At 46.3% G+C, this 21,311-nt stretch overlaps 1 protein-coding gene across 2 annotated transcripts; it reads left to right on the top strand.

The window, feature by feature from the left end:
• The first annotated feature begins 46 nt into the window (after window positions 1–46).
• On the top strand, window positions 47–14,935 carry DCTN5 (dynactin subunit 5). Of its 2 annotated transcripts, XM_077828268.1 has the most exons (8): window positions 47–126; window positions 2,175–2,243; window positions 2,667–2,723; window positions 3,644–3,762; window positions 6,569–6,680; window positions 9,336–9,438; window positions 10,373–10,464; window positions 14,501–14,935. In XM_077828268.1, exons 1-8 carry the CDS (start codon window positions 79–81, stop codon window positions 14,519–14,521), a joined length of 621 nt encoding a protein of 206 aa, XP_077684394.1. In that variant the 5' UTR covers window positions 47–78; the 3' UTR covers window positions 14,522–14,935. The 2 variants fall into 2 exon arrangements, with proteins under 2 accessions (XP_077684394.1, XP_077684395.1); XM_077828269.1 differs by lacking the exon at window positions 2,667–2,723.
• The last annotated feature ends 6,376 nt before the right edge of the window (window positions 14,936–21,311 follow it).

Raw genomic sequence — 21,311 nt, 5'->3', positions numbered from 1 at the left:
CCGAGCGGGGATTGGCTGGGGGGGTCATGGCGGGGAGGAGGCGGAAGCGGAAGCGGGGAGGCCGGAAGCGGCGGCGCCATGGAGCTGAGCGAGATGCTGTACAACAAGTCCGAGTACATCGAGACGGTGCGGCGCCCCGCGGGCGGACGAGCAGTGGGCGGAGCCGGGGCAGCGCCGGGCCCGAGCTGGGCCCCCAGCCGCCCTCTCCCGGGCGCGGCCCTGGAGCCGGCCGGCGAGGAGCCGGCTCCTTCCCCTGCGCCCCAGCCGCTTGTTACAGCGCCCAGGGGCGGCGCTCCGTGAGCAGCCGGGGGGGGGGGTCAGGCCGGGCCCCGGGGCCCGACTCCGACAGTGAAGCCTCTGCCCCTGGCCCGAGGGAAGGAACAGGGCGATTACCAAGTGGTCCATCCCCTGCCCTACAGCCCCAGCTTCTGGCAGTTGGAGGTTTAGGGACACCCCGAGCACAGGGTTGTGTCCAATGGCTAATAGCCGTTGATGGACCTGTTCTCTGTGAACTGACCTGTTTTTAACCTAGTTATACCTTTGGCCTCTGCAACAACCCTGTTAACAAGTCCACAGGTTGACTGTGCGTTGCGTGAAGAAGTCTTTTTTGTTTGTTTTTAAACCTGCCTTTTCATTTCAGCGGGTGACCCCTCATTCTTGTATTATGTGAAGGGGTAAATAACACTTGCCTGTTCACTTTCTCCACCTCTCTAGCATCTCCTCCCTAGTTGTCTCTTTTGAAGCTGAACAGCCCCACTCATTTTAATCTCTCCTTGTATGGAAGCTGTTCTATGCCTCCCTGAATTTCTGTTGTCCTTGTCTGTACCTTTTCCAATTCCTACAGATACACACGCTCTTTCTTTCTCCCCCTTTCTGAGATAGGGGAGACCAGACCTGCAGGCAGTAGTCAAGGTGTGAGCACACCATGGGTTTATGTAGGGGCATTATGATATTTTCTGTTTTATTAGTTGTCCCTTTTCTAATGATTCCTAACGTTCTGTTCGCTTTTTTGACTGCTGCTGCACGTTGAGCAAATGTTTACAGAGAACTATCCATGACAACTCCCAAGATCTCTTTCATGAGTGGTAACACCTAATTTAGAATCCATTATTGTTTCCAGTGTGCATTACTTTGCATTTATCAACAGGAATTTCATCTGCCATTTGGTTGCCAAGTCACTCAGTTTTTTGAGATCCCTTTGTAACTCTTTGCAGTCAGCTTTGCACTTAACTATCTTGAGTAACTTAATATCATTTCCAAATTTTGCCACCTCACTGTTCATCCCCTTTTTCCCATTATTTATGAATATGTTGACAGCACAAGTCTCAGTATAGCTTCTTGGGCAGCCCCTGCTATTTGCCTATCTCCATTGTGAAAACTGATAATTTATTCCTGCCCCTTTTTCCTATCATTTAACCAGTTAGTCATCCATGAGAGAACCTTCCCTCTTATTCCGTGAATGCTTAGTTTGCTTTATTTCCCAGAACTCCCACAGGAGACATGGCTCCTGCCCTAAAGAGCATCCAGTCCAAGGCTGGTCTTGACAGATCGGTATGGAAGGATTGCAGAGCAGACAGGAGGATGCAGGTCCTGGTCTCTGCATCTGTTCTAGGTGCATGCAGGTTTTGGTATACAGGGCATCCGGGCAACCCTTGCCTGTGGGAGCTCCCACTCCAGAAGAGCAGGCTGCACTGGGAGGCCCAAAGGAAGGCGTTATCTGAGATTTTAAAAGTCTCTTTTTCGTCTTAGTAGAGTTTTTGTTTTTCCTACTTGCAGGCCACCAAATCGGGGGCGTTAAGAGAGAGGAGTATGACAAGGGTTATGGCCTAGCACATCTGTCACTTCTTCCTTGTATTCTTTAAATTACAATATTACAGTCTTGGAGCAGAGTCCCAATGGAAGATTGACTGCCAGAAGAGAGTCTGAAGAAGAGATTCAATGGAGGACAGTTGAATATTCAGCTGACACTACATTGGATCTTGCCTAAGGACTAACATCCAGGAGTCCTGGAGGCAACGTGAAAGCATTCTGTTTGCAAACTGTGTGTTATAAAATTCTATAATGAAGGTTCATTATTATAAAGGACCCCACACAATCCACAGATATAATAAGATGTTTGTATCACAAGGCTGTATTTCTGTCACTGATCGTCTCTGTCTCTTGGTTTCCCTCAGGCATCTGGCAACAAAGTCAGCAGACAGTCAGTGCTCTGCGGAAGCCAGAACATAGTTCTGAATGGAAAGGTGGGTAATACCAAGTCACTGGTGTACTTCTTGTAAAATCAAGCATTTCTGTGGTTTACAGTCAAACTCTCATGTGATAAATTGTATAATCAACTGTTTGACCACACTTTGATTTGTTATTAAATATAGTCAAGGCCAAATACCCAGTGTCAGATTTATTAATATGGTACAGGGAAAAGGTTCTACACAGTACAGTCTCCGAGAAGCCAAGCCATGCAGTGATGTTACATTCACCTTATGCGAGTGGTGTGCTCCCCAAGTTACACATTTTAGCTGGTATTATTTATATGATGAGTTTACAAGTTGTATATCTCTTTACATGTCACTAAAATCTAACCCGTCAGTTCCATCCCTGCCCATCTTGGCTAATAGCCATTGATAGACCTATACTCCATGAACTTATCTATTTCTTTTTTGTCCCAGTTCCCTAGTTTCTTGTCCTGTTCCTTCCTATCTTTGCTTTGGATACTAGCATTCAAGGTACTGGTCCGTGAGGGTACTTCGCTAACTTGTACTAAGACATACAGCAAACGTATCTTGATTTTTGATGTTTCTTAACTACTTATACCAAATGCTTACTTCAGCAAATGCAAGTAATAGTTATGGGATACAGAGCATAATTGTACAGGGTTATGGTATAGGCCAGTTTAGATTATATTACTGTTGCAATATTTGGGCTTACTATTAGTGCTTAATGCATACTTATATATATGCGCGTGGATAATAGATAGATTCCAAGACCAGTAGGGACCACTGTGATCATCTAGTCTGACCTCCTGCATAGCACAGGCCACAGAACTTCCCCAAAGTAATTCCTAGAGCAGAGATTTTACAATAATATTCAATCATGATTTTAAAAATGTGGGTGATGGAGAATCCTCCACAATCCTGGGTAAATTGTTCCAGTGGTTCTCACAGTTAAAAAATTTACACCCTTATTTACAGTCTGAATTTATCTAGCTTCAACTTCTAGCTGTTGGATCAATTGCAGTACTGGGATCCAAAATCTCTGCACTCGCTGTGTAGCCTTTGGGCAAGCTGCTTAACCTTTCTGTGCCTCAACCTGACTATTAGTGGAGTGGAAATAAGAACTGAACCCTTTGTATGGTGTCTTGAGGCTTCATTAATTTGTCTTGGGGTGCTCTCATGAAAGGGACTTTAACAGTGAATCTGCATTTTCTATTCTTATTCATGTGGTTTGCTCTATAGGCCACAATTCATACACTAATATGTGCTAGTGGTACAAGTTGGTGTTCCTTGGGCCCAACTGAGTCCTGCTGTAAGATATAATTTCATTGAAATTACACTAGTGCTCAGTGTGGCCCCATATATTATAATAAAGCTACTGAAAACATTGGCAGAACTTGAACTCGTTTGGCTCTGTTTCTCTTGTTTCCTAGACGATAGTTATGAATGATTGTATCATTCGTGGTGATCTGGCAAACGTAAGAGTTGGACGCCACTGTGTTGTGAAAAGCCGCAGTGTCATCAGGCCGCCTTTCAAGAAATTCAGCAAGGGGTAGGAGTTTATATTTCTTCTGTGCTATGCTGTGAGGCTTGTTAACTGAAAGGTGAACTTAGAAGCTTTGGATTTGCTAAGAGCTGAACTCAGGGGACTGTTTCTCTTGCTACGGTTTTGCATAAATCCTCCTAAGTCAGCATTTTCTCCTATTCCCTGCTCTGCTTTGTGAGTCAGTAATCCTGTTAAATTGCAGCATGGAAATCACTAGACTGAACTCGGACATGTAGGTGAAGGAGAGGCTGACCTATTTATTTAAAATGTATATATTTGCCATTTTTAAGTCTAAATATATTTTGCTAGTGGTTTGGATTCTTAAACAATTCTGTTTAAACTTTTCAGTTCACCTTTTAAAAATACTTACTCATTTTCTAAGGCCTGAATGCAGCCTGGGACTAGCACATACTCTTCCAATGCACCTCAGCCAGATCTAACTATATTAATACCATATTTTAATAATATCTATAAAGGAAGAGTCTTGCATTGTACAATATACATCTCAGATCTCTGGTACTGGAGATAACTAGGCTGGAATATTATTTGTAGGGTTCTGTTTATTTGTCCTTTGGCGTCTGTGGCTATTTAACATGCATGGAAAAACATCTCCAAACTGATCCATCAGGCTACTATACTTCCTTCTTTCAAGACCAGCCTCTGCCCTGGATGCCTATAGGAAATCAGCCAGTTAATGATAACTAGATTGTAGAGCAGTTGAGCATACCAAGTGGTTGTTTATTTGTAACAGAAAAAGATGTGTATCTAAAAATGTGTGTGTGTTTGTATGTTAGTTGTCATGTGTGGCCCAATCCTGCAATGAGAGGTGGACCAGGGATCCCTGCACTCACATGAAGCTCCATCTGAATGCAGTGATTGCTCATGTATACACATTGCAGGGTCCAGGGCTTTAGATACCATATTCCAGCAATAGTCTCCCAGAGTTGAGGAATTTCTAATATAAACTGCATGCTTGAAATTAATTTAACTTTAAAATGCCATGTCGGACTGACTTTCTTCATCAAAAGAAGCAAAATAGACACAACCATTTTTTTTCCCCCTTTGCAGTGGGTCTCTTATGACCCACTTGTATCTAATACCTTGACTGAAGCATTGGCAAAAGAAATCCCTAAAGATTCCCATGTCTAAATGCACACTCAACCCACTGGCCTTTATTTACATCTAATCCGAACATAGAGCTGTCCTTTGGGACCATGTATCACCTATAGATATTTTGAATTAACCTTCGTACCCAGTCATGGGCTATTATGGCCTTCTCAATGTTTATCAGTAGATGGCCGCATAAGGGTTAAAATCACTTAATCATTCTGAACTTTTAGATTTCATTGATTTATTCTTCTCATTCCCGCTTCCCACTCCGGCTCTTAATTCAAAATGCTTTAACAAGCAGCTGACCTAAAGCTCCTAAACGGCACATTAAGCCCAGAAAATGTCAGACTGTGTGTGTTCAGTGTCCTAGCTGCCTTCTTGGAATTTAATAGTTAAAATTCAGTATTCAAAAGAGAACAGATTTTATGGTTTTTTTTCTCCTGTGGAGTTTCAAATACAGATAGTTGCTTCATTATTTGAGCCCATTTGTGACAGCCAGAGAGGTACCTCTGCCCTGAAAAGCTTATGGTCCGTTGGGGCAGTATCACAAACCAGTTAGTGTTAATGCTTTATTCAGCCATAGCCAGCTCTCAACCTCAATCCCTGTTCCTCAGGCACAAGTGACATGCAGGGAACAAAACTGGAGTGCGTCATGTGCTGACAATCTCTGGCCAGCAGCTCAGACAGCATAATTTAGAGCAACTCTTGAGCTGCGGTTTTAGGCCCCATCCGGTCCCAGGAGCAGAAAGGGGGTTTAGAGCCACTTTTTTCCACCTTCCTTCCTCTAAGTAGAGCTTAGACAGACCCAGGGATTCAGACCTTAAATTGTTTTTAAAAACACCATCTTGGTGATATTTTCATATGACCACAGAATCTTCTACTGTGACTGTTACAAGGTGCCTGGTTTGCAAACAGTTGCAGGACACAGTTTAATTCATGAGCAAATGAATGAGCACAGTCCTTGGCTGTGCCCCTAGGGATGTCCTGCTTGAATGTCCTCCAATACTCAACTTCTCAGGCAGTGCCCTAGAATCGAAGTGTCTGGTGCACTAGTAACACAGATCCATTAAAGAGCTGCTGGAGTTAGAAGGCAGCAATGCTTCAAGTTTGTAACAGTCGAGCTGGAAGGATGGTCCAGTGATTAGGGCACTAGCCTAGGACTTGAAACCCAGGTTCAATTCCCTGATGTACCATTAGCTTCCTGTGTGACCTTTGGCAAGCCACACAGGCGCTCTGTGCCTCAGTTCCCCATCTGTCCAATGGGGAGAACTGCACTGCCCTGCTCATGGGGATGTTGAGAGGATAAATACATTAAAAGATTGTGAGGTGCACAGATACTGTGGCGACGAGGGTCAGATAAGCACCTCAGACAGAATGTCCATGAAGTCTTGGCTGGCAGGACCTACTTGTATCCCTGCAGGCTGGTTTGGCTTCTCCTTGTGTGCCCTTCCCCCTCTCTCCCTGCACTAACGCCTATTACAAAAGGTTAATGGTTATCAGTTGGCTTGGTTTGAAAAGTTGCTTGATCATCATGAGGAATTAATATGAAATGCACCATCTCTGACCAGATCTGTCTTGGCTCCAGGCCCTGCCTTTGGCAAGCTGGTGAGGGTATGGACACTTACATGATTTTGGGTTTAATGGTATTGTGGATTCATCGGTGCTGCAAAGCCTGAGCAAATAACCCCTTCTCCTTCTCCAGAGTTGCTTTCTTCCCTCTCCACATCGGTGATCATGTGTTTATAGAAGAAGACTGTGTTGTCAATGCAGCCCAGATCGGCTCCTACGTTCACATAGGCAAGAATTGTGTCATTGTAAGTACGTGTGGTCAGTCTTCTTTCTTTAAACCCCTCAAATACAGTTAAGAACTTGTACTTCCTTTTGCTGGTTCAGGGCATCAGGGAAATTCCCATCCTTGGGTTAAGAGAGATGGACTAACTTTGGATTGGACCAGAGGTTTCCATACACTGGAACAGATCCTAGCCAGGGGTGATTTGTATTGCTATGGATGGTCCCCACTTTGATGACTCTCCTCATATAATACCCCCTCCCTCAGCTTGGAGCTTGAAAACTCTTTGGGGGCAGAGACTGTGCTCTTTTGTATTGAGAATGCTTCTGAAGCAAAGGAGCTACCAAAACCGTAACTGGTCCCTCAGGCTCCTGGAGCTTAGTGTGAGGAGTCTGTGCTGGACCCGAGTGCACCTCTGTTGCACGCCTTCCAGTCAGGTGTGTATGCGCTCTGCTCTACAACAGAGCTTGAGATTGGGCTTTGGGGAAGGGCAGCACATACAGCTGACTGGGAAACAGCAGGTGCTAGCAGTGTTCTGGAACTGGCACAGTAACTGAGGTCTAGAAAGCCTTGAATAATAGGCCTAAGGCAAGTGTGGAGTTTGCCTGACCACGCCCAAGGGGGTCACTTGTGTAATTGATTATGCCGTTAGTGATACTGCCTTATTTTAGTTGAGAACAACCTCTGGATTCTACATTTATACCCACTGATAATGCTAGATCCTGCAGCCTACTCAGCTGCTTCAGAGGGAAAAAGGCAACCAGCTGTAGTTCAGATTAACCGATACACCTTACGCCAAACATGTGCCCATAACACTAGGTCTTTATCAGACATCAAACACTGCAAAGCCACATTGCCTTCTGCTCCACAGAAACCTGGAGTTGGGGAGGTGCCAGCATGTACTGCCTGGAAATGATCAAAGCTAGATGGGAAGGCAGGAATGAGCCAGTGGTATGAAGAGGGAAGAATGCAATAATGTCTTTAAATGGCTTAATGCTGACAGGCAGGAAAAATGAGGGTGGGTGTAATTAAATGTGGTAAAAAGGCCTTTCTGAGAGCTGTGACCTTATTACCTGAGACACAGAATCCCTAATATGCAGGGACACACACTTAGGTTTCAGTTCCTCAAGGAAAATGATGGCTACTTCTCCACTGTCTGGTTTATTCCCCTTCCTTGCAGCACATGGCACCTTCAGTTTCTTCTCTCCAAGAGTAACTCGTGCAGGCAGGAGAGGCCCCAAGGGCTCCTTTTTCAGAGCCAATGTCCCAGGGGTATCTCTCTCCCTCTCACAAGTCAAACCAGGCTGGAAGACTTTAGAAAAGTCTCATGAAGGAACTGAGATACCATGGCATTGTGAGGCCTCTATAGCTCCTATCTGCCTGTAATGAATGGCCAAATAATGACTCCCATTAGAAATGGCTTTCTGTATCAGTTGGCAGTTTATCATCAAGATTAATGTGCAGTTTGCTGTATCATCATTTGGATAAATGAATGTATGGAGCATTAATTGCTAATCTTTTCAGACAGGCTCCCAAGTGTCTTTGAACAGAGTGACTCTTTCAAAAAGGTTAATGTCCTGAGTTTCATTAAATATTGCAGCAATTTCAGTCTAATCGCTGTTGCCTGTTTCAAAGACATGCTTGTTCTTTTCAAACATTGTGTTTACACAAGGCTAGACAAGTGGACGGCCCTATTAATTGCTGTTTGTTTCTGGGCTTTGTCTGCCTCTTTAAGCCAAATAAGAGCAGTTGGGTTATCAGCACGCATTAGCAATTGCTGATGTCAGGGTATCCAGAGGAGAGAGTGGGGCTCAACTCTGATATAGATAGTGCCATACAGTCAAGGTTATTGAGTACTGCAATGGGGAATATGTTGCCCAATTACTGCATGGGTAGGACTACCAATTCCAACTTGAATATCTACTTACCTGAAGTGGCTTGTTTTAATATGCAAATCCCTACTGTGCATGTATGAGGAACACAGTTTTTCCGCACAAGACAATCTCTACTAGTACGTGTTGATCTGTAAAACATTAAAGTTTGCGATGTATGTTAACGCACAAGAAGTTATTGTTGGCCAAAGCTACATAAAACATTTTTATACCTACTCAAAGTGTATGAAAGGAAATAGAAAAAACTAGTAACTCTTACTGAATGCACTAGTGATTTCTAGACTGCCAGCATGGCAGTAAGGGCTTATCGAAACTAGAACATTTTTGCTGCTTTAATTGTGCTAATAGAATTTAAGGGGCATTTGCTGTTGTGTGTGGATGGAGTATAAGGGCAACATATCAGTACAGCTGATTTTGCTTCCCAAATCAGAAATAAGCTATACCAATATAAGGTAGCTTTATCCAGTATAACTGCATCTATATTAGGGCTTATACAAGTACAACTATTGGTTTTGTTTGTTTTTTTAAAAAAATCATACCCCTAACCAACATTATGCTGGTATAACTTCTAGTATAGACGAGGCCTAATAGTGAAATCAGCAATCAGAGCTGAGAGAAGAACCCTGGGTTGCAGGCAGACATCTTGCTTCTTACAGACAGCCCTCGTGTTGACTTTGACTAATAAAGAGCAGTCAGACTCACTTTTGAATATTAGAGACACGAGTAGGAGTAAGACAAAGTGTGGTGGTGGTGTTATACAATCAAACAGAATCCGGTCTTTGTTTTAGGGTCGTAGGTGTGTTTTGAAAGACTGCTGCAAAATTCTAGCCAACACAGTTCTACCCCCTGAAACTGTGGTCCCACCTTTTACAGTCTTTTCAGGCTGCCCAGGTAAAGTCCATTTAATTTTACTTCCAGTATAAATTCAGCTAACTTGTATCCTGATATTTAAAAGAAATACAACACCCTGATGTGGAGAAGGCCAGGTAGGCTCCTTGGTTGCACTGTCTTATAGTAATAGAGTTGGGGGGAAGTGCTCAGTGAACTGAAAAGTAACAATTCTAACCAATGGACCTCACTGTCTGAGGATATTATTGGGACAGGAGTTTAGTAGGAGTAAGCATAGCATCTGCGCATTCAATAGCTAGGTTAATACGGCTAGGGCTTGTCAGTCTGATTGCCAGCTCGGACCATTCTTAGTTACAGAATTGCTTCCTATCAGAGCTCAGAATCAGCAACATGACCGATCAAGCATCCAGCATTCCACAAGCAGTTCTTCTTTGGCATCAAGAGTCTCCTTCTCTTCTCTGCCATATGCTCTGGATTTGCAGGTGCCTCCATAAACACAGCTGGAGAGAATTCTGTTAGACCACTGTGCATGTGCTACATATATGGGGAGAGGCTCCTGTTAGACTACCCCTCTGTGCTGGTACAGAGCCCACCCCAACAGCACTGCTGACCATACTGGAGGTGTCAATGTTCCAGTCATTTGGAAACAGCAGTGGTGGAAAGGTCAATGTAACCTTTGTTACTAGCCTTCCTTTAGGAAAGAGCTTTCATGACCCTTGTTTATCTAGGATGGGTGTAAGCTCTTAAGAGATCTAGCTGGAGACAGACTGCCTTACTGCATCTCTTAGGGGATGACAGGGGAAGCCACACTTTTGTATTGATCTACATGAGAGCAGTGTCCCTACATAAGCCCATGGGCTGCTCTATATACTGCAGGTTAAACAGCATAAATACTAGTGGAGAAGCTGAATAAAACTCTTCAGGCTCACTGCTTCCCAAGAGAACACTTGCATTCATGCTCTTCTTGGTTTTTCAGGGCTCTTCTCTGGAGAACTCCCAGAATGCACCCAAGAGCTGATGATTGATGTTACAAAGAGCTATTACCAGAAGTTCTTGCCACTTACTCAGGTCTAGTAGCCAATTTACTGTGTTTCAGAAAAGTGAAGGCACTACAGGGAGCTTTGGGGGATGGGAGGGATGTTTAATGAGCTCTGCTGTTTGGAGTGGCATGTCCCCGCTCTGTGCTATTAACACTACAGCTCCAGCAAGCAGAACCTTGTGAAAAGTTCCTATGTCATGTTTAAACTTTGTATATTTGCTCAAATGTATTTCATTCCATGTTGTCTGGGAGGTGTGCCATTCGACATTTTGGGGTTGGAGTGCAGTTACAATTCCCACTAGATTAATGCATCCTGCTGCAACTGAGCAATGAGGCAGGATCGTACTGTAAATACTTCCTAGCCAAAGTGAATTGCACACATCTGTTCTATTCAGCTTCAAAGCCATTGTGTCTGACTCTTAGAAATAACCTTCATTCTTGAACAGAGCGGCTGTGTGGCCAACGTCTTCATTAAGGGTGACTACTGTAAATACTTACTCTGTCCAAGTAAGAGCCAGGATTTTCCTTCATCTCCCCTCTAGCCCGTGGACCGAGATTCTCTCCCACACTAAGAATAGAACATCCTCTGCCTCCCTTGGCTACTGAAAAGCTTGAAGCAAGCTTAGCTTCCCTGACTCCTACCCCACAGGCCTATGGGCCGAGTCTTGGCTTTCTCTGCCCTGTGTGAAGGGACACGTCTCATCATCTGGTTACTTCCAGCAGTAGGGACATTTACCTCCACTAATCCCAGACGCCTTGCAGGGGTTAGTTTTCATGGCTGATGCCCATTTTCCTTCTGAGCATCATGCAGCTCGGAGTCAGATGGGATTATGGAAAGAGGATGCCCCCTGCTGCATTGAATTATCTGGAACCAGAAGTGGGAGCATGTGGCATTTGTCCAGGGTTGCAGTGCTGCATGGGGCACAGCCTATTGGCATCTCTTACTTGCAATGTAAAACTAACATGAAAAAATCAAATCCCTAGAAAAAGTAGCGTCTGAACAAATGCCAAAATGCCACTCTAAACATAATTCTTGTGGAGGTAGCCTGTGTGCCTAATTCACATAAGGCTACAAACTCCACACACTTGACTCCTGTAAGGTGGGCCCTGCCAAGGATAAACAGAGTCTCCTCATGTTAGATTGTATTCAAACTTAACATTTCCCCTTCCCTGCTGAACGTGGGGGCCTCTGAAGGGTATCTTACATGGACCGGGGAGCCAGGGTGCATGGCAGTAGTGTTGTAGGCATGCAGTGGTGAGAATAGTAGCGACGGGCCTTTAGCTGTTTTGTCTCACGTAGGGCTCTGACACACATTAACTAGCAGCTATATAAATACTAAGTGTGTTGTAACTACGGTTAATCAAATGTAACACCACTGTCTGGTTTGTTTGTATTTTTTACTGTACATAAATTAAAAGCCTCTTATATGGGTCAAGTGACTTGAAAGTTGTAACTTTCCAAGTCCAATTGCTCTGAAAGCAGAGTAAGCTTTCTGCCAAGGGCACTGAGTTCCTGCTGTGTTGATGGACTCATTCCACATTCTGTTGTTCAGAGAGAGGCACCTGAACGATTTATTATCAGGCATTTAGTTTGAGTGCATTAAAGAGCCTTTTGCATCACCAGAAACAGAATAACTTGTGCTGTTGCTGTCCATTTCACCTGTATACCTAGAAACAGAAAAATGAAATTCTAGGGCCACTGACAGGAAACTGTCCTGAAAAACTCTGACAAACACTTACTGACCTTGCATAAAACTATTCACTCAGCTTTAATGTGATAACAGGCCCCAGCCAAAAAAAGACTACTAACTCCAGCCAGGCAGAGAACGGAAGGTGGGTATAAACAGTTGATGAAGGTAAGAACCCTCCAGTTTTGCCAAGTAGCAATTAAAAGAGGCAGTGGTAAAGGCATCCTTTAAAAACTGGAATTCCAACCCGAGTGAGGAAAATAGAAAGAACCATGAACTCTGGCAAATCAAATATAATTAGGCAGGTCAAAAAAGAATTTGAAAAGCATCTAGCAAAAGACACAGCCTAACTAACAGCAATTTTTTTAACTATATCAGAAGCAGGAGGCCTCTCAAACAAGGAGTGGGGCCACTGGAAGACTGAAGTGCTAAATGAGCACTCAGGGAAGACAAGGCCAGTGCAGAGAAGCTAAATGAATTCTTTCCATCAGTCTTCACCGTAGAGGATGTGATGGAGATTCCCACACCTGAGCCATTCCTTTTTAGGTGACAAATCTGAGACATTTTCCCTGATTGAGGTGTCAATAACTGAGTTTTTGGAACAAATTGCTAAATTAAACAGTAATAAGTCACCAGTATCAGATGGCTTTCACCTACAAGTTCTGAAGGAACTCATGTGAAATTGCAAAACTACTGACTGTGGCATGTAACCCATTGCTTCAATCAGCCTCTGTACCAGGTGACTGGAGGAGAGCTAATGTGACTGATTTTTTTAAAAAGGCTTCAGAGATAATCCTGGCAATTACAGGCTGGTAAACCTAACTTGAGTACCAGGCAAATTGGTTGGAACTCTAGTGAAGAACAGAATTACCAAATACACGGATGGACATGATGTGTTGGGGAAAAGTCAACAAGGCTTTTGTAAAGGGACATCGTGCCTCACCAATCTATTAGAATTCTTTGAGGTTGTCAACAAGCATGTGAATAAGAGTGATCCAGTGGATATAGTGTACTTGAACTTTCAGAAAGCCTTTGCTTAACAGCTTTTGGTAGGGGACCTTGTCAAAGTGAGCAGTCATGGCATAAGAGGGGAAGTCCTCTCATGGATCCGTAACAGGTTACAAAATAGGAAACAAAATAAATGGACAGTTTTCAAAGTGGAAAGAGGTAAATAGCAGGGTCCCCCAAGGATCTGTACTGGGACCACTGCTATTCAACATATTCATAAATGATCTGGCAGAAGGGGTATACAGTGAAGTGGCAAAATTTGCAGATGATACAAAGTTACTCAAAATAATTAAATCCAAAGCTGTGAAGAGTTACAAAGGGATCTCTCAAAATTGGGTTACTGAGCAACAAAATGGCAGGTGAAATTCAGTTTTTGGTTTAAACCCACTTCCAGAGGTCTCTTAACACTTTGGTCCTGCATTGGCTAACCAGATCCATTCAGTGGGTGCAATTGTATTTAAGTAAAGTTTAAGAAACCCTGTGAAACTGGGCCTGGAGCCAGATGTTGCTGGAGGCTTAAAGAGCTTTACTGTACATTTCTCTTTGGGTGACCTTGCCTGAGTTTAGTGTGATGAAAAGGTGACGATGGGCCAGGGCCTGCTGCCTTTTCACCTAAGCAGAGCAAGTATTAAGTCAGATGTTCTTGGCATGGGAGGACATTGTGTCCTGTTGCTAAGTGAGCTTAACTGCTGAAAGGATTTGACCCTCCTGTCTATTCCCCTCATGGCCTCTCCATAGAAAAGCAAGAGTTATGTACTCTGCAGCTGTCAGGCACGTGCACATAGATTGACGCCTGGAAGATCACATGCCCAGACACACAAACTGCTGAGCTTCTTGCATGATCACATGGAAGTTAGACATGGAGTAGCTGCAATAACATGTTAAGTCACGTTGCAGAGTGGCACCGATGCTACCAACCATCTCTTTGCTGACTGACCAAGGCAGCTCTATGCTTGGCAAGAGAGGGCCAGCAGAAGGGTCCAGCTCTATGCATGTTACCATGATGTCCATGTCTTCAGAGTCTCAACACCACACAGGGCATTTCACAAGGATTTCTTGATTGGTGACCACACCTGGGCATCGTGAAGTTAGTAAAAGGGGAAAACCCCTCTGGAAGATGGGAGCTACTTTAGGATGGTAGAATTAAGGGGGTGTAGTCAAAAGCCATTTGGATGAGTGAGGGGACGTGCCATGGCTCTCCACGCACTGGGATAGCGCTATCTGGTGCTGTGGGGTGTTAGCCCAGCTGTCCAGCCGGGGCTGCAGGTGCAGGGCTGCCCAGGCACGTGTCCGCGTGGAATCCCCTTTTATCATACTGAGCTGCCACGCTGCTGCCTCAATGACCATCTGTTTTGTTGTCTTTGTTAAGGTGGCCTCTGCCAGGGCCTAAAGACCAAGTCACCAGCGAAGACCTCACAAATGCAGCCCTGTTAAAATCCCCTAGATCTGGCCCCTTTAACCTGCATCCTCTGGAGCATCGCTCTGTCCGGGCTCGTCTCTGAACCTCTACCTGCCGGCTGGCTGCACTAACTCGAATGATGAAGTGTTCCTAGGTTGGTGCCTGTCACCATTGCCTCCTGGGAGTTGTAGTTTTCTGGTGTCTACAATTAGCCTGATACAGTAGAATGAACCACAACTTCCAAGAGGAGGCTTTGCTGCACAGCTCTGGAGCAAATGGCCACAGTGGAGCTAGTTGGCTTTGGGGGCAATGGAGACTCCGCTACTGGATTCCTCTGTTCAGGAACCTTTTAAAAACATTCTCACTTGCTTAAACAATAAACCAACCCTGCATTCTGCCACCATACTGCTTTGTGGGCCATGAATGCCCTGCCCTTGACGGGCCAGGGCTGTTGGCAGCATTACGCCATGCTCAAATGCTTTGTTTGAAGTATAAACAGGGCTCAGAAACTTAACAAAAATCAGAGCTTTGGGAAGTTGCCTTCTCCCAGCTTGTGCTTCCACGATAGCTGGGGTCAGCCACAAAGGAGATTTCACTATCGCTCCAAGCCTTGTGAGCATTGTGTAACTGCTGGCTATCATAGGGCCCTGCCACAAGAGGAATGGGCCCCAGGAGCATTGGTGGGGGTCAGACCTGCTCTACAAAGACCAGAGCCCCCAGGCTAGGCCAGAGATTTCTTGGAACTAGTTGACCAATTGGCTGCAATATTAGTGACTTGCAGGGCCTAGTGTTGGCTCCTAACCTGTATCTAGCACTCCAGCTTCGGAAGAGGCATGAACTCTCAAGTCCTTTCTAGAAAAGATCTTAATGCCTCTAGCTTGAGGTACCAGTTAGCCAGTATTTATTTAAACTTAGCAGCAGAGTCTCCTGGGAGGGGCCAGCTCACTGCTTACAAAGGTGCCGTGTATCAGCTGGGGCTGTATTTTGAGTCATCCTCACACTCCTGGGGTTACATGAAGCTGGTTTGGTTAATGGGGAGGAGAAACCAGGGCAAGGATATTTGTAAATTAACATAAAACACTAACCTCACCCCTGTTTGCAGTTCATGCAAGCTGTTAGCAGTGAGCAGAGCTCCTAGCAAATTCATGGGGGCCCTAGGCCCAGCCAGCTCGCAGGGCAGAGCCAGGCACACCTGGCACATGGGCCTTTTTCCCTGTTATGGTATAAAGGGAGCAGGAACCTATTTCACTGGAACATGGAGCTTAGGTGTCCAGTGGCAATGCCCGGGTGCTGCAAGAAACAGGCCTTTGGGCAGGTACCAGCTGATGTGGGCTAACAATGTCATTGTGCAAGTCTCTAGCTAGCGTGTGCTCTGCCCTGAAACAGAGGCAAGCTGGCTTGCATTTGCTGGGGGAACGAGAGAGGGGGTGCGTGCCTGCCTGCCACTGAGCAAAACAGCTCACTGGGGGCCAGAGGCGTTCGTTCCTGCATGGGCATCCATGAGAGAGGCACGGATTGCTGACCAGAGGGGCAAGCAGCAGGCTGTTGATAACAATGACTAGAGTCTCAGCTGGACGCACATAGCTGGGGGAGGAGGAATCACTTCTCCCACCACTGCTGTTGGAGCAGAGCCCAGCATCCATCCCCAGCACCATAGGTCAGGTGTGAAGAGCGTCACCTTCATAACTGCAGGGGACAGTTGGGATAGCAGAATGGAACTGCCCAGTTTTGAATTTAGCCAGGATAGGAGTTAACTGCCCCTCCCCCCTTGCACAAAGCGCCACGCATCTTCAACCATCATGAATGGAGTAGGCACCTCAGAGGGAGCGGGAAAACAGAACTTCCAGCAGCATACTGGCCCCTAGCACAATGCACCGAGTCGGTGCTGAGGGTTCTCTCCAAAGAACCCTGCCCTTGACCAGTTCTTCCCCCAGATAGGGTCTCTCACTCGCTCTGTATTCAGCCTTTTTGCTAATACAACTAGCAGTGCTGTTTGACAGTTTCAGTGCAGCTGTGCCCTGGGCTGACGGTGTCAATGACTCTTCCACCATAATCTCCAAATTTCCCCTCCACTCTGACCACTGCATGGCTCTCCTCTCCAGTGGATAGTCTGGAAGCAATGGACCGTACTAGATATGAAAGGCCATGGCCCTATTTGTCCTAGCACAACTTCCCTTAAGGCAAATGGGCATCCCAGACACGTGCCATGAGGGAGAAGAGACTTGTCTTTATTACACTGATTTTGCCATCTGCTGCATCAGAGAATGAGACACCAGCAAAAATAACCAAATAACTTTATAAAAAGGAAGCCAGCCACAGCACCTTGTGCAGTGATCATGTCTCACTAGGCGAGGCCTGGTCAGTAGCTGGGATCTGCAAGGAGCAGTGTTGGTAACAGTGATCAAGGGCGCCAAGGTGGGCTCACAGGCGGAGCTCTTAACTGCACAGTATTAGTGTGAAAAGAACAGGAGGACTTGTGGCACCTTAGAGACTAACCAATTTATTTGAGCATAAGCTTTCGTGGGCTACAGCTCACTTCATCGGATGTAGCTCACGAAAGCTTATGCTCAAATAAATTGGTTAGTCTCTAAGGTGCCACAAGTACTCCTTTTCTTTTTGCGAATACAGACTAACAGGGCTGTTACTCTGAAACCAGTATTAGTGTGGAATGTGAGTTCTGCAGAGAGAAAAGGAGTACTTGTGGCACCTTAGAGACTAACCAATTTATTTGAGCATGAGCTTTCGTGAGCTACAGCTCACTTCATCAGATGCATACCGTGGAAACTGCAGCAGACTTTATATATACACAGAGAATATGAAACAATACCTCCTCCCACCCCACTGTCCTGCTGGTAATAGCTTATCTAAAGTAATCGTCAGGTTAGGCCATTTCCAGCATAAATCCAGGTTTTCTCACCCTCCACCCCCCCACACAAATTCACTCTCCTGCTGGTGATAGCCCATCCAAAGTGACAACTCTTAGAGAGGTGCTTCTCCCAGCTTGTGCCCCTGGGGCAGGGAGTCAGTGTTTGTTTACAAACAGAGGCAGGGTGATTAAGATAAGAAAAGGCTGGTAATTACATTGAGGATCTGGCCTTGTAAAACAGGAATCCCTGAAGGGCGGGGGGAGTGAGGGAAAGAGAAGACCAGGACTCAGAAGAAATACAGCCAAGCCCTCTGAGCCAAGGTTAGGTTCAGAAACGAGGAAGATGGGAGGGGCATAAGTGAAAAGAAGGGGCCAAAACCCAGGGAAGGGATAGCAGTGGTATAAAGAAATTCCCACTCTTCTGCAAGTTGGCAAACCAAGCAATTCTGGTCTCGTCTGGAGGTTTCTGCATGCAGAGAACTGGGTTCTCCACCTGAAAACAGGAGCATTTTGAGTCCTGGGGAGAGGGGCGAGAGCAGAAGGGACAGACAAGTGATCCCTTTAGACCACTGTTCTCTGTGGAAATGTCACAGGGCTCCACCCCAAGCACTTCCATGCTTAGTCTTGGATCTGCACCCCCCAGCACTGCAGGGAGAGGAATTAGACATCCAGGGCACTGTCTGTGGGCGGGACTGCTGGCCCAGATGAATCAGCAGGGCTCCGATAATAATGCCTTGGAGCCCTGTACTGGGATCCTTCTTTCCTTTGGTTTTACGCAACCTTCCCTTTGTTTTTTGTCCTGCAGCAGCCAGTCGGTGCCCAAGCGCTGCTGCTGCGGCTGGTGCAGATTATTTATTAATATTGGTGTCGCTTTATTCTAGAACACAGATAGGGTGCCGCAAAGACAATAGCGCTTTGCACCCTGATAACACACCCTTCTGCCCTGAGTAGCCTGGCAGCTAAATGAGACCAGACCAGCTGGCAGGCGGGCAGGAGTTCCAGCCAGTGGTTATCTCCAGGCCCAGGGTGAGCCAAGGGCTCCTTCGCCCATCTCAGTAGCTACAAGTGTGCTGCAGCTTTCTGAGCCTCGTCCATCATATCGCACTGGGCCGAGTTGAACTGTTGGCCCTTCAGTGCAGGGATCTGTCTCTATCCCACACAAATGTCTTGGTGAACTTGCACGCAAGGCTCCTCACATGCATTTCCTACCGCTGCAGTCACTGAAAACCCAGGAAATTGACAGCTAAGCCACAATTCCCTTGCCTTGGCTTCTACCCACCCTAATACCCAGCCACTTTTCCAGCTCATGACCAACCAAGAGAGGGATCCCAGGGCGAATCTCAGCAGCCTGAGCTCTGGGCTCACAGCTGACGTTTCCGTGATACCGGGGAGGGAGGGAGCCCAACGCGAGCATAGGGGGAAGGAGAAGCAATAGGATCAAAGCTCAGAGCCGCGGAAGCTGCATGTTTCTATATGGATTCAAGTTCAAGGAAGAAGAGAGCTCCTAAGAGACGTCCCTCAAGGCCCCAAGTCGATTGCTGTGTCCTGAGAAGGGCTGGGAGCTCCACACTGGGCCAGAGTCGTTTTGTTCTTTGCCAGTAATAACGGGGGAATTCAACTATCCCCATATTGACTGAGTGTAGCAGATCAAAGACTCACCACCGCAGCGCCTCCTGCTGGTTGTCCTGGAATTAGCTCTTGTCCACCTCCAGATCACCTCCTTCTGGCTCATGTCTCGCCCGCCTTAGGCCCTTGTGTCCCTCCAAGACCCGGGTACCCTTTACCTTGGGGTTCTGCCCCACAGTACCCCACACTCTGGGTCTCCCCTCCCAGGGGAACCCCCAACCCTGTAAACCCACCTCACCTCAGTGGCTACTGCCAGTCATCATCTAGCCCTCTTTCCCTGGGGCAGACTGCAGGGTAATGGCCACTCATCATTGGCAAGGGGAGGCTGGACCAGCTGCCTCTGCCTAACCCTGGGCTGCACCTCTGCAACCCCAGTACCTGCTTTGGCCTTTAGCAAGGCCTGCAGCCTGGGGACTTACCAGCTGGAGCTCCCCAGCGCCTCTTGCCTTTCCCCAGCCTGCTCTGGTCCCGGTACCCTGAGCTCCCAGGCAGTCAGTTCCTTCTCTGTCCACAGCTAGAGAGCTAGTCTGTAGCTCCTGGCCTCCAGCCCCCTTACCAGAGCCAGCTGCACCCTGACTGAGCTGGCCACACCTGTGGTCAGCTACTCACTCAGCTTCCCCCAGCTATTCTCACTCCTCGTATTTCAGGAGCGGGGTAACCACCCCGCTACACTGGGACATGTCACCTCAGGCCGGGATTCTAGACACCATTAATGGCTGTTTCTTGAAGCTGCCAGTCCTGGAACCCACAAGGGAAAAAGCAATTCTTGATTTAGTCCTAAGTGGTGCACAGGATCTGGTCCAAGAGGTGAATATAGCTCAATGGTATAGAATCATAGAATCATAGAATATCAGGGTTGGAAGGGACCCCTGAAGGTCATCTAGTCCAACCCCCTGCTCGAAGCAGGACCAATTCCCAGTTAAATCATCCCAGCCAGGGCTTTGTCAAGCCTGACCTTAAAAACTTCCAAGGAAGGAGATTCCACCACCTCCCTAGGCAACGCATTCCAGTGTTTCACCACCCTCTTAGTGAAAAAGTTTTTCCTAATATCCAATCTAAACCTCCCCCACTGCAACTTGAGGCCATTACTCCTCGTTCTGTCATCTGCTACCATTGAGAACAGTCTATAGCCATCCTCTTTGGAACCCCCTTTCAGGTAGTTGAAAGCAGCTATCAAATCCCCCCTCATTCTTCTCTTCTGCAGGCTAAACAATCCCAGCTCCCTCAGCCTCTCCTCATAAGTCATGTGTTCTAGACCCCTAATCATTTTTGTTGCCCTTCGCTGGACTCTCTCCAATTTATCCACATCCTTCTTGTAGTGTGGGGCCCAAAACTGGACACAGTACTCCAGATGAGGCCTCACCAATGTCGAATAGAGGGGGACGATCACGTCCCTCGATCTGCTCGCTATGCCCCTACGTATACATCCCAAAATGCCATTGGCCTTCTTGGCAACAAGGGCACACTGCTGACTCATATCCAGCTTCTCATCCACTGTCACCCCTAGGTCCTTTTCCGCAGAACTGCTGCCTAGCCATTCGGTCCCTAGTCTGTAGCGGTGCATTGGATTCTTCCGTCCTAAGTGCAGGACCCTGCACTTATCCTTATTGAACCTCATCAGATTTCTTTTGGCCCAATCCTCCAATTTGTCTAGGTCCTTCTGTATCCTATCCCTCCCCTCCAGCGTATCTACCACTCCTCCCAGTTTAGTATCGTCCGCAAATTTGCTGAGAGTGCAATCCACACCATCCTCCAGATCATTTATGAAGATATTGAACAAAACCGGCCCCAGGACCGACCCTTGGGGCACTCCACTTGACACCGGCTGCCAACTAGACATGGAGCCATTGATCACTGCCCGTTGAGCCCGACAATCTAGCCAGCTTTCTACCCACCCTATAGTGCATTCATCCAGCCCATACTTCTTTAACTTGCTGACAAGAATACTGTGGGAGACCGTGTCAAAAGCTTTGCTAAAGTCAAGAAACAATACATCCACTGCTTTCCCTTCATCCACAGAACCAGTAATCTCATGATAAAAGGCGATTAGATTAGTCATGCATGACCTTCCCTTGGTGAATCCATGCTGGCTGTTCCTGATCACTTTCCTCTCATGCAAGTACTTCAAGATTGATTCTTTGAGGACCTGCTCCATGATTTTGGATTTTGGCATTATGGTAATAGTGACCATAATGTAATTAAACTTAACTATCCTTGTGTGGGGGGGGGAATATCAAAGAAACCCACCACAGTAGCATTTAACTTCAAAAAAGGGAACTACACAAAAAT

This window comes from Eretmochelys imbricata, chromosome 10, assembly GCF_965152235.1.
Source record: "Eretmochelys imbricata isolate rEreImb1 chromosome 10, rEreImb1.hap1, whole genome shotgun sequence".
NCBI classification, from domain to species: Eukaryota; Metazoa; Chordata; order Testudines; family Cheloniidae; genus Eretmochelys; species Eretmochelys imbricata.
The sequence above is the reverse complement of the archived record's forward strand: the minus strand, read 5'-3'. Positions and strand labels throughout refer to the sequence as shown.

Bases quoted from the DNA above. Each gene is read 5' to 3' on its own strand.
- DCTN5 (XM_077828268.1), top strand. From the start codon at position 79: ATGGAGCTGAGCGAGATGCTGTACAACAAGTCCGAGTACATCGAGACG. The intron at 127-2,174 runs GTGCGGCGCCCC...GGTTTCCCTCAG, and splicing joins AGTCCGAGTACATCGAGACG to GCATCTGGCAACAAAGTCAG. The intron at 9,439-10,372 runs GTAAAGTCCATT...TTGGTTTTTCAG, and splicing joins AGTCTTTTCAGGCTGCCCAG to GGCTCTTCTCTGGAGAACTC.